The 13,772-nt window shown below is 44.7% G+C and overlaps 1 protein-coding gene across 1 annotated transcript in view; it reads left to right on the top strand.

Annotated features, from left to right (window-relative positions):
- The window catches only part of LOC311119750 (son of sevenless homolog 2-like), a gene marked incomplete at its 3' end in the record, with an annotated part of 95,301 nt that extends 82,157 nt beyond the window's left edge, over positions 1-13,144 (top strand). The window contains exons 8-15 of the mRNA XM_084194408.1: positions 2,456-2,554; positions 3,447-3,574; positions 3,779-4,434; positions 7,356-7,437; positions 8,146-8,268; positions 8,898-9,010; positions 12,582-12,804; positions 13,025-13,144. Coding sequence (XP_084050534.1) covers positions 2,456-2,554; positions 3,447-3,574; positions 3,779-4,434; positions 7,356-7,437; positions 8,146-8,268; positions 8,898-9,010; positions 12,582-12,804; positions 13,025-13,144 — 1,544 coding nt within the window. The remainder of the gene's footprint in view (positions 1-2,455; positions 2,555-3,446; positions 3,575-3,778; positions 4,435-7,355; positions 7,438-8,145; positions 8,269-8,897; positions 9,011-12,581; positions 12,805-13,024) is intronic.
- Positions 13,145-13,772: the final 628 nt, after the last annotated feature.

Here is a 13,772-nt window from a genome sequence, read left to right as displayed (position 1 = left end):
CAGCAAACAGTAGACATTTGACTTCAGATTCTAATAGGGTGAGGCCGGGTGCTGCAGACTGTTCTAGTGCCCTCACCAATTAGTTGATATATATGTTGAAGAGGGTGGGGCTTAAGCTGCATCCCTGTCTCACCCCACGGCCTTGTGGAAAAAGTTTACCGCACACTTGTTGTTTGTGTACATGGATTTTATAATGTTGTATGTTTTTTCCCCAACACCACTTTCCATCAATTTGTATAGCAGACCCTCATGCCAAATTGAGTCAAAAGTTTTTTTGAAATCAACAAAGCATGAGAAGACTTTGCCTTTGTTTTGGTTTGTTTGTTTGTCAATTAGGGTGTGCAGGGTGAATACATGGTCTGTCGTACGGTAATTTGGTAAAAAGCCAATTTGACATTTGCTCAGTACATTGTTTTAACTGAGGAAGTCTACGACTCTGCTGTTAATGATTTCCCAAGGTTGCTGTTGACGCATATCCCACGGTAGTTATTGGGGTAAAATCTTAATCTTTTATTTTTATTGGCCAGTCTGAGATATGGCTTTTTCTTTGCAACTCTGCCTAGAAGGTCAGCATCCCTGAGTCGCCTCTTCACTGTTGACGTTGAGACTGGTGTTTAATGAAGTTGCCAGTTGAGGACCTGTGAGGCGCCTGTTTCTCAAACTAGACACTCTAATGTATTTGTCCTCTTCCTCAGTTATGCACTGGGGCCTCCCACTCCTCTTTCTATTCTGGTCAGAGACAGTTTGCGCTATTCTGTGAAGGGAGTAGTACACAGCGTTGTACGAGATCTTCAGTTTCTTGGCAATTTCTTCAGCCTTCATTTCTCAGAACAAGAATAGACTGACGAGTTTCAGAAGAAAGTTATTTGTTTCTTGCCATTTTGAGCCTGTAATCGAACCCACAATTGCTGATGCTCCAGATACTCAACTAGTCTCAAGAAGGCCAGTTTTATTGCTTCTTTAATCAGCACAAAATTTTTCAGCTGTGCTAACATAATTGCAAAAGGGTTTTCTAATGATCAATTTGCCTTTTTAAAATGATAAACTTGGATTAGCAAACACAACGTGCCATTGGAACACAGGACTGATGGTTGCTGATAATGGGCCTCTGTACGCCTATGTAGATATTCCATAAAAAATCTGCCGTTTTACAATAGCCATTTACAACATTAACAATGTCTACACTGTATTTCTGATCAATTTGATGTTATTTTAATGGACAAAAAATTTGCTTTTCTTTTGAAAGTAAGGACATTTCTAAGTGACCCCAAACTTTTGAACGGTAGTGTATATCTCTCGCCACATAGACCAGACAGACAGACAGACAGTATAGGGCAGGCAGGCTATGTAGTGTGTAGTCTGAGTGTCTATCCACACATATACACGCACGCACGCACACACACACACACACACACACACACACACACACACACACACACAGAGAGAGAGCGCCAGAAGAGGCTGTAGTGTGGAGTCTGAGTAGTAGAGTATTGATTAAGGATCATCTATCTAGGGAGCAGGGGAGGGGGTGGGGGTGGGGGGGGGGGGGTTTTAAAAGGATACAATGACAACACCTACTCAAGTTACTCTGCCTAGTCAACCACAGTCATCCTCCCTCTCTCTCTCTTCCACCACTCCTCTCCTGTGGTCATCTGTTCATTCTCCTCCTCTCTCTCTCTCCTGCCTCTCACTCTCTCTCTCTCTCTCTCTCTCTCTCTCTCTCTCTCTCTCTCTCTCTCTCTCTCTCTCTCTCTCTCTCTGCCTCTCTCTCTCTCTCTCTCTCTCTCTCTCTCTCTCTCGCGCTCTCTCTCTCTCTCTCTTGCTCTCCTCTCTCTCTCTCTTGCTCTCCCTCTCTCTCTCTCTCTCCTCTCGCGCTCTCTCTCTCTCTGCCTCTCTCTCTCTCTCTCTCTCTGCCTCTCTCTCTCTCTCTCTCTCTCTCTCTCTCTCTCTCTCTCTCTCTCTGCTCTCTCTCTCTCTCTCTCTCTCTCTCTCTCTCTCTCTCTCTCTCTCTCTCTCTCTCTCTCTCTCTCTCTCTCCTCTCTCTCTCTCTCTCTCTCTCTCTCTCTCTCTCTCTCTCTCTCTCTCTCTCTCTCTCTCTTCTCTCTCTCTCTCTCTCTCTCTCTCTCTCGCGCTCTCTCTCTCTCTCTCTCTCTCTCTCTCTCTCTCTCTCTCTCTCTCTCTCTCCTCCATGATGTCATATCTTCTCTCGGTCTTTGTCTCTTCAGTCCACAACAGAGGGACCCCGTCTCTCCTATTCTCTCTGTCTCTAGGTTGTCTGTGTCTCTACAGTAATATGTAAAGTAATGTTGTTGTCTATGTCTCGACAGTAATATGTAAAGTAATGTTGTGTCTGCCTCGACAGTAATATGTAATGTAATGTGTCTCTACAGTAATATGTAAAGTAATACTGTTGTGTCTCTACCGTAGTATGTAAAGTAATGTTGTTTCGGTCCAGTCCATAGCTGAAGGTTTCAAGGAGGCTGTCCAGTACGTCCTTCCACAGCTCATGATGGTTCCTGTGTACCACTGTTTGCACTACTTTGAACTACTGCAAGTAAGTTTCTAACACACACACACACACAGACACACACACACACACACACACACAGTCCAGGCATGTCCTTCTCACAGTGAGGTTGACCAGTGTTTCAACTTAGAGCTTTAAAAAACTGGTCATGGCCAGTGTTTTGGTCATTCCCTACGAGTCGCCATCTTGTGGTTAAACATGGAAATAGGGTCAAGCTCTCCGTTCAGGATCTGAAGGATCTGAGAGCTCCTGATTCCTCTGTTTACTATAGATCGGTTTTAATCTAGCTTAGTTATTATATCTGCGTTGTTGACATCCACTTTAAAGCTGAAATCCGTAGTTTGTGAAACCGCCACGGCTGTTTTTGCGTTATTACAACAACAAAGAAATCCGACATCAGTGCATATATGCAACAGAACAGCAGAATATGTACTGCAACTTTTATTTTTTTTATTTTTTTACCACGATGCCGGACACTCCTCGCCTCCATTTCATCAACAAAACAAAAACATGATCGAAGGCGCTGGAGGCGAACAGCTGTTTCCCGGTTTACGGATTTCAGCTTCAAGTCTTGTAGACCATGAGCCAGTCAGTCAGTTGACCCTTTAGGAGTGCAGAGAGCTCTACCAGATTTACCAGCAGACACCTCCACGGAAAGTGTCTTGTGTTTCTGTGCGTCTGTGCACGCTCCAAAATACTTTTACATCTTGCTGTAATGAGGGAGGTGGTTTTCAAGATATAATAATTCGGTTTACATTACAAGCTTATATCCTTACTTTAAAGAGTGTGGAAAAACTGCCATCTTCATTAAAACCAAAGACACACTTCATTATCCCCATGGGGAAATGTTGCTCTGTGTGCATACATTATCACATACACATCAATGCCTAATGCCTGTCACCTTGTCTTCTCTGAGCAGCAGCTGCAGGAGCGCAGTGCGGAGCAGGATGACAGAGAGGGTCTGAAGCAGGCCATCACCGCTCTGCTCAACCTCCAGTGTAGCGTGGAGCGCATCTACACCAAACACCTGCCTCGACGCAAACCTGGGTACGTAGCTACGCTTCCACACTACGGCACACCCTGAAGATACACACGTGCTACTTCTACACATTAGATGTGATTCGTTTTCAGGTTGTTATTGTAGTTAAATAAAGGTTTTGATTGATTCCTCAGTTTCCTCACCACCCTCTCTCTCTCCTCCTCCTCCTCCTCCTCCTCCTCCTCCTCCTCGTCCTCTTCCTCCTTCTCCAGTGAGCCCATGTACCGTCTGTACAGTCGCCAGGTGCGCAGCAAGCAGCTGGCCATTAAGCGGATGAATGAGATCCAGAAGAGCATCGACGGCTGGGAGGGGAAGGACATCGGCCAGTGCTGTTCCGAGTTTATCCTGGAGGGGGCACTCCTCCGCGCCGGCGCCAAACATGAGCGACACAACTTCCTGTTTGACGGCCTCATGATCAGCTGCAAGGCCAATCAGAGCTCCCGACTCCCCGGTTCTGGAAGCGGGGCAGAGTTCCGTCTCAAGGAGAAGTTTGTCCTGCGGAAAGTCCGCATCGTGGACCGCGAGGACTCGGCGGAGTTCAAACATGCCTTCGAACTCGTTGGTAAAGACGAGAACTGTGTGGTGTTCTGCGCTCGCTCGGCGGAGGAGAAGGGGGCGTGGATGGCGGCGCTGGTGACCCTGCAGTACCGCTCCACGTTGGACCGTATGCTAGACACTGTGCTACAACACGAGGAGCAGGCCCAGCCCCTCCGCCTGCCCTCGCCAGAGCTATACCGCTTCGCTGTGCACGACTCGGAGGAGAACATCGTGTTTGAGGACCGCGTCCAGAGCAAGACGGGGATACCCATCATTAAAGCAGGCACGGTGGTCAAGCTTATAGAGAGGCTCACCTACCACATGTACGCTGGTAAGTCTGGCTGACACATAGCCTCCTACTGTGTTGTCTGTTTAAAGAGGACTCTAGGGTAGGGCAGTACTCTAGGGTAGGGCAGTACTCTAGGGTAGGGCAGTACTCTAGGGTAGGGCAGTACTCTAGGGTAGGGCAGTACTCTAGGGTAGGGCAGTACTCTAGGGTAGGGCAGTACTCTAGGGTAGGGCAGTACTCTAGGGTAGGGCAGTACTCTAGGGTAGGGCAGTACTCTAGGGTAGGGCAGTACTCTAGGGTAAGGCAGTACTCTAGGGTAGGGCAGTACTCTAGGGTAGGGCAGTACTCTAGGGTAGGGCAGTACTCTAGGGTAGGGCAGTACTCTAGGGTAGGGCAGTACTCTAGGGTAAGGCAGTACTCTAGGGTAGGGCAGTACTCTAGGGTAGGGCAGTACTCTAGGGTAGGGAAGTACTCTAGGGTAGGGCAGTACTCTAGGGTAGGGCAGTACTCTAGGGTAGGGCAGTACTCTAGGGTAGGGCAGTACTCTAGGGTAGGGCAGTACTCTAGGGTAGGGCAGTACTCTAGGGTAGGGCAGTACTCTAGAGTAGGGCAGTACTCTAGGGTAGGGCAGTACTCTAGGGTAGGGCAGTACTCTAGGGTAGGGCAGTACTCTAGGGTAGGGCAGTACTCTAGGGTAGGGCAGTACTCTAGAGTAGGGCAGTACTCTAGGGTAGGGCAGTACTCTAGGGTAGGGCAGTACTCTAGGGTAGGGCAGTACTCTAGGGTAGGGCAGTACTCTAGAGTAGGGCAGTACTCTAGAGTAGGGCAGTACTCTAGGGTAGGGCAGTACTCTAGAGTAGGGCAGTACTCTAGGGTAGGGCAGTACTCTAGGGTAGGGCAGTACTCTAGGGTAGGGCAGTACTCTAGGGTAGGGCAGTACTCTAGCGTAGCGCAGTACTCTAGGGTAGGGCAGTACTCTAGGGTAGGGCAGTACTCTAGGGTAGGGCAGTACTCTAGGGTAGGGCAGTACTCTAGAGTAGGGCAGTACTCTAGAGTAGGGCAGTACTCTAGGGTAGGGCAGTACTCTAGGGTAGGGCAGTACTCTAGGGTAGGGCAGTACTCTAGAGTAGGGCAGTACTCTAGGGTAGGGCAGTACTCTAGGGTAGGAGAGTACTCTAGGGTAGGGCAGTACTCTAGGGTAGGGCAGTACTCTAGGGTAGGGCAGTACTCTAGGGTAGGGCAGTACTCTAGAGTAGGGCAGTACTCTAGGGTAGGGCAGTACTCTAGGGTAGGGCAGTACTCTAGGGTAGGGCAGTACTCTAGGGTAGGGCAGTACTCTAGGGTAGGGCAGTACTCTAGGGTAAGGCAGTACTCTAGGGTAGGGCAGGGGTAGGCAACTAGATTCAGCCACCGGAACATTTTTATTGGCGCGGACGGTCGGGGGGACGGAACATATTGTGTATATATATACAGTACCAGTCAAAAGTTTGGACACAAGGTCTTTTCTTTATTTTTTATTTTCTAGATTGTAGAATAATAGTGAAGACATCAAAACTATGAACTAACACATATGGAATCATGTAGTTACCAAAAAAGTGTTAAACAAATCAAAATATATTTTATATTTGAGATTCTTGATGACAGCTTTGCACACTCTTGGCATTCTCTCAACCAGCTTCACCTGGAATGCTTGAAGTCTTGAAGGTGTTCCCACATATGCTGAGCATTTGTTGGCTGCTTTTCCTTCACTCTGCGGTCCGACTCACCCCAAACCATCTCAATTTGGTTGAGGTCGGGGGATTGTGGAGGCCAGGTCATCTGATGCAGCACTCCATCACTCTCCTTCTTGGTCAAATAGGTGTTGGGTCATTGTCCTGTTGAAAAACAAATGATAGTCTCACTAAGCCCAAACCAGATGGGATGGCGTATCACTGCAGAATGCTGTGGTAGCCATGCTGCTTAAGTGTGCCTTGAATTCTAAATAAATCACAGACAGTGTCACCAGCAAAGCACCCCCACACCATAACACCTCCTCCTCCATGCTTTACGGTGGGAAATACACATGCGGAGATCATCCGTTCACCCACACCGCGTCTCACAAAGACACGGTGGTTGGAACCAAAAATCTCCAATTTGGACTACAGACCAAAGGATACATTTCCACTGGTCTAATGTCCATTGCTCGTGTTTCTTGGCCCAAGCAAGTCTCTTCTTCTTATTGGTGTCCTTTAGTAGTGGTTTCTTTGCAGAAATTGACCATGAAGGCCTGATTCACACAGTCTCCTCTGAACAGTAGATGTTGAGATGTGTCTGTTACATGAACTCTGTGAAGCATTTATTTGGGCTGCAATTTCTGAGGCTGGTAACTCTAATGAACTTATCCTCTGCAGCAGAGGTAACTCTGGGTCTTCCATTCCTGTGGCGGTCCTCATGAGAGACAGTTTTCATCATAGCGCTTGATGGTTTTTACGACTGCACTTGATGAAACTTTTAAAGTTCTTGATATTTTTGACTGACCTTCATGTCCTAAACTAATGATGGACTGTCATTTCTCTTTGCTTATTTGAGCTGTTCTTGCCATAATATGGACTTGGTCTTTTACCAAATAGGGCTATCTTCTGGAAACCCCCCCTACCTTGTCACAACACAACTGATTGGCTCAAACGCATTAAGAAGGAAAGAAATTCCACAAATTAAGGCACACCTGTTAATTGAAATGCATTCCAGGCGACTACCTCATGAAGCTGGTTGAGAGAAAGGCCAAGAGCGTGCAAAGCTGTCATCAAGGCAAAGGGTGGCTATTTCAATCAAATCACACCGCCTGTTGTCAACCCCTGGTTTATGGCGTACAATATCAGGTATTCCCTGTGCAAAGACATCCAAAGACATTACAGATGCAAAGAAATTACATTATTTATGGATGCAAAGTGTTATGATTCAATAATTGATATGCTGTCCTTTAGATCCCAACTTTGTGCGCACCTTTCTGACCACCTACCGGTCCTTTTGCAAGCCTCAGGAGCTCCTCGACCTCTTGATAGACAGGTAGGTCCGACCTGCTTACCAGTGTGTTGTGTTTGTGCAGGGGGCCAAGAGATCTTTCAACTTTTATTGTCACGTGCACAGTGAAATGCCTTTCTTGCAAACTCTTTCCCAACAATTCAGTGTTCAATATCAATTCAGTGTTCAACATCAATTCGGTAATCAACATCAATTCAGTGTTCAATATCAATTCAGTGTTCAACATCAATTCAGTAATCAACATCAATTCAGTAATCAACATCAATTCAGTAATCAACATCAATTCAGTAATCAACATCAGTAGTATAAAGTAGAACAAAAACACACAGGAAGTGAATTTCCCGTTTTATGTCCCTGGAGGGACAATAGCAATAAAAGAAGTTAAATTGTACTATATTGTGCATCCCAAATGGCACCCTTGGACCCTGATCAAAAGTAGTACACTATAAAAGGAATAGGATGCCATCTGTGACGCATCCTAAGACTGTATCCTTGACTCCTAACCTGTTGAGATGGTGCTGCTCTACTCTGTGTTGACGGTAACATGGCTGTGTTGTCTGCTGGTTCTGTTCTCACCTCCTCCAGATTGGATGACACCTGTATAAAGCTGTGGTTGTCTGTGTTCTATGTTCTGTGGTTTGAATTTTTATTATTATTATATATTTTTTTGCATTGGGTGTGAGGAAAAGCGCTTTACAAATTAAATGAATGATTATTATTTTTGACACACAGGATTGAGATCCCAGAGCCAGAGCCCACTGAGGCAGACAAACAGGCTCTATGGAACGGGGATCAGCCAATGGCTGCAGAGCTACAGAGGTTCCGCAGGGAGTATGTCCAACCGGTCCAACTCAGGTATAATCACCACTGTCCAATCATACTCCTTCCCACTGTCCAAACAGACTCCGCCCCACCATCCAATCAGACTCCTTCTCACGATCCCACTGTCCAATCAGAGTCCTTCTCACATCCCACTGTCCAATCAGAGTCCATCGCACCATCCCACTGTCCAATCAGAGTCCATCGCACCATCCCACTGTCCAATCAGAGTCCATCGCACCATCCCGCTGTCCAATCAGAGTCCTTCTCACATCCCACTGTCCAATCAGAGTCCTTCTCACATCCCACTGTCCAATCAGAGTCCATCGCACCATCCCACTGTCCAATCAGAGTCCATCGCACCATCCCACTGTCCAATCAGAGTCCATCGCACCATCCCGCTGTCCAATCAGACTCATCCTCCCTCCTTGGTGTGGCAGTCCTCTAGCTATCAGAGTTATTCCATCATCCCCATTCCTGTGGCCCTAACCTCCGTCTTTCGACTGTGGCATCTCTCAAGATAGTTTTTACTGGCCACTGTGCTTCGGCCTCTGCTTGCTCTTTGGTGTCTAGGCCGGGTTTCTGTAAAGCACAGTAGATAACTGTTGATATAAAAAGTGCTTTATAAATGAATTTAATTGATTGATCATTCACCTCTCTCTCAGGGTCCTGAATGTGTTCCGTCAGTGGGTGGAACATCATTTCTATGACTTTGAGAACGACCCTGAGCTACGAGGCAGACTGGAGGAGTACATCAGTAGCATTATACAGCTACGAGGTACTACCGCAATACTACAGTACCACTACAGTACTACCTCAATACTGCAGTACTACCTCAATACTACAGTACCACTACAGTACTACCTCAATACTACAGTACCACCTCAATACTACAGTACCACTACAGTAATACTACCTCAATATTACAGTACCACTACAGTACTACCTCAATACTACAGTACCACTACAATACCACCCCAATATTACAGTACCACCTCAATATTACAGTACCACAACAATACTACAGTACCACTACAGTACCACCTCAATACTACAGTACCACACCACCTCAATATTACACATCGGCACCACTACAATATTACAGTACCACAACAGAACTACCTCAATACTACAGTACCACTACAGTACTACCTCAATACCACTGCAGTACTACCTCAATACTACAGTACCACTACAGTACCACCTCAATACTACAGTACCACTACAGTACTACCTCAATACTACAGTACCACTACAGTACTACCTCAATACTACAGTACCACTACAGTAACACCTCAATATTACAGTACCACTACAGTACTACTTCAATACTACTACAGTACCACTGCAGTACTACCTCAATACTACAGTACATTTACATTTACATTTTAGTCATTTAGCAGACGCTCTTATCCAGAGCGACTTACAGGAGCAATTAGGGTTAAGTGCCTTGCTCAAGGGCACATCGACAGATTTTTCACCTAGTCGGCTCAGGGATTAGAACCAGCGACCTTTCGGTTACTGGCACAACGCTCTTACCCACTAAGCTACCTGCCGCCCCAGTACTACTACAGTACCACAACAGTACTACCTAAATACTACTACAGTACCACTACAGTACCACCTCAATATTACAGCACCACTACAGTACTACCTCAATACTACAGTACCACAACAGTACTACCTAAATACTACTACAGTACCACTACAATACCACCTCAATATTACAGCACCACTACAGTACTACCTCAATACTACAGTACCACAACAGTACTACCTCAATACTACTACAGTACCACTTCAATACTACAGTACCACTACAGTACCACAACAGTACTACCTCAATACTACTACAGTACCACCTCAATATTACAGTACCACTAGAGTACCACCTCAATACTACAGTACCACAACAGTACTACCTCAATACTACTACAGTACCACTACAATACCACCCCAATATTACAGGACCACTACAGTACCACTACAGTACTACCTCAATACTACTACAGTACCACTGCAGTACTACCTCAATACTACAGTACCACTACAGTACTACTACACTACCACTACAGTATCACTACAGTACTATTACAATACTACTACAATACTACTACAGTACCACTACATTACTACCTCAATACTACTACAGTACCACTACAGTACTACTACAATGCTATTACAATACTACTACAGTACCACTACAATACTAATACTACAGTACTACTACAATACTAATACAGTACAACAGCAATACTACTATAGTACTAATACCAGGGGTTGGAACCGTTCAAGAAACAGAACCGAAAATAACAAAAAAAAATTAAAGGAACAGAAACGGAACCAGGAACGAAAGTGAGCCATACTGTTCCGGAACAGAGCCGTTATTTTAAAAGCACGGGAACTGGTTAAGAACGTTATTTTATGTTCCAGGCATTTTGTTTCTAGTCCCGCAAAAAAACGCAAAACAAAGTGCCTATGCAAACTCTCACTCTGTCACTCAGAAACGTATTCCAGTGTCTGCCTGCAAGATGAACATCTTTTGCCTGTGTGTGTGTGTGTGTGTGCGCATGTTTTTGGCTACCTGCCCCTCCCATCTCCGAACAATAGGCTACTGTATTGAAGTTACACACCAGGCCATTATAAGCATGATTCAGAAGATGGGGTGAGAGATTTTTTTATTAGCTAGAGAAGAGTGTATTAACTTTTTCAATTCTAGTTAAGGATACTCTAGGCCTAGTTATAATGTTTCACGTTGGATTTATTAACTACAAAAAAGGTAAGACGTATTTTTATTTCTGGTGCCGCTCTGCACACACAAGCTTGTTAGCTAGCTAGCTCAAAGGACTTTCAAAGTTCCTTCATAGAAGCCGCTCCTCCGTAGGTATAATTCTGTGGACCTAATTCAGATAATGCATGTCATAACAAGATGCCCAGCGCTGTAAGCCCCCTCAACCCTCTCTCGCTCTCTCCCCACCCATAACATTTCAGTCGCGTCTTGCGTCATAGGCTACACTTGTCTGTCCATCACGCATGTAAACAACTAGCTCGCCTGCTCTGTCCGCACTGACAAGTCATTTAATGAGCTAAATGAAATGAAAAAAACGTGTTGATTTCACAGGTTCAAAAAGGAACAAAAAGGAACAGAAAGGAACTATAGAAACCGTTACCTTTTTTTGGGGGTTCGAAACGGTTCACAACTTTATTTAGCTGTTTGGAACAGTGGAACATAACAAAAAAAAAGTGTGGTTCTGGTCAGAACTAAACGATTGGAAAATAATTTCGGTTCCAACCCCTGACTACTACAGTGCTACTTCAATACTACTACAGGACTACTTCAATACTACTACAGGACTACTTCAATACTACTACAGGACTACTTCAATACTACTACAGGACTACTTCAATACTACTACAGTACTACTTCAATACTACTACAGGACTACTTCAATACTACTACAGGACTACTTCAATACTACTATAGGACTACTTCAATACTACTACAGGACTACTTCAATACTACTACAGGACTACTTCAATACTACTGCAGGACTACTTCAATACTACTACAGGACTACTTCAATACTACTACAGGACTACTTCAATACTACTATAGGACTACTTCAATACTACTACAGGACTACCTCAATACTACAACCTCAATACTACTACAGTACTACCTCAATACTACTACAGGACTACTTCAATACTACTACAGGACTACCTCAATACTACTACAGGACTACCTCAATACTACTATAGGACTACCTCAATACTACTTCAGGACTACCTCAATACTACTACAGGACTACCTCAATACTACTATAGGACTACCTCAATACTACTTCAGGACTACCTCAATACTACTTCAGGACTACCTCAATACTACTACAGGACTACCTCAATACTACTACAGGACTACCTCAATACTACTACAGGACTACCTCAATACTACTTCAGGACTACCTCAATACTACTTCAGGACTTCCTCAACACTACTACAGTACTACTACAATACTTCTCACTACAATACCAATATGTTCATTCACAGGGACACATTTTGCAGTTTTCACTACTTTTATTATTTACTAGTCACTTATGTTATTGTGCAGAAAATGTTATCAAGTTTTAATTTTAGTTGCTATGTGTAATGAATGCGTTGGTGTCCACCAGAACTCTCACAATAAAATAGTATGGTGTTAGAGTCTCAAACGTTTACTTCTAACCTTTGATAGGGACTGGACAATGGTCATGTTTTAGTTTAATTTAGCTTAATTGTCATGAATGATAAAAACATGAAAACAAGTCCTTGTTTTTTACGAGTGACTTGTCACGTGTCCCTTCCTCAGGCAAGTCTATGAGGAAGTGGGTGGAGTCTATCAACAAGATCATCAAGAGGAAGATTCAGACTCAGTCCAACGGGGTCAGCCACAACATCACCTTCGAGAGTCCGCCCCCGCCCATCGAGTGGCACATCAGCCGCCTGGGCCAGACGGACACCTTTGACCTCATGACCCTTCACCCCATAGAGATCGCCCGCCAGCTCACCCTGTTGGAATCAGAGCTATACAGGTTAGACTGACACCTACTGTTACCATGGTGATCAGTGACACCTAATTTACTGATCTGACCTGCCAGCCAATTGAAGCTATCAGACCATAGGACTGTAGAAAAATGTTGTTTTAATGTAATATGTTGAACAGGGGGACTATGGATCGTCCAGAGGTGACGAGACGTGCTGCGCAGTGTGTTACTGCCTTATTGAACTGTTACTGCCCCCTTCTCTCCCCAGGGCTGTGAGGCCGTCTGAGCTGGTGGGGAGTGTCTGGACCAAACAGGACAAGGAGAATAACTCTCCCAACCTGCTGAGAATGATCCGCCACACCACCAACCTCACACTGTGGTTTGAAAAGTGAGTAGTAGTAGTAGTAGTAGTAGTAGTAGTAGTAGTAGTAGCAGTGGTGGGTAGTAGTGGTGGTGGTAGTAGTGGTGGTGGTGGTAGTAGTAGTAGTAGTAGTAGTAGTAGAACTGTAGTAGTAGTAGTAGTAGTAGTAGTAGTAGAACTGTAGTAGTAGTAGTAGTAGTAGTAGTAGTAGAACTGTAGTAGTAGTAGTAGCAGTAGTAGTAGTAGTAGTAGTAGTAGTAGTAGTAGAACTGTAGTAGTAGTAGTAGTAGTAGTAGAACTGTAGTAGTAGTAGTAGTAGCAGTAGTAGAACTGTAGTAGTAGTAGTAGTAGAACTGTAGTAGTAGTAGTAGTAGTAGCAGTAGTAGTAGTAGTAGTAGTAGTAGTAGTAGTAGTAGCAGTGGTGGGTAGTAGTGGTGGTGGTAGTAGTAGTAGTAGTAGTAGTAGTAGTAGTAGTAGTAGTAGTAGTAGCAGTAGTAGAACTGTAGTAGTAGTAGTAGTAGAACTGTAGTAGTAGTAGTAGTAGTAGTTGTAGTAGTAGCAGTAGTAGTAGCAGTAGTAGAACTGTAGTAGTAGTAGTAGTAGTAGTAGTAGTAGAACTGTAGTAGTAGTAGTAGCAGTAGTAGTTGTAGTAGTA

This window comes from Coregonus lavaretus (genome assembly GCF_964263955.1).
Source record: "Coregonus lavaretus genome assembly, contig: HAP1_SCAFFOLD_1356, whole genome shotgun sequence".
Taxonomy (NCBI): domain Eukaryota; kingdom Metazoa; phylum Chordata; class Actinopteri; order Salmoniformes; family Salmonidae; genus Coregonus; species Coregonus lavaretus.
This window is presented reverse-complemented; position numbering and strand designations above follow the sequence as displayed.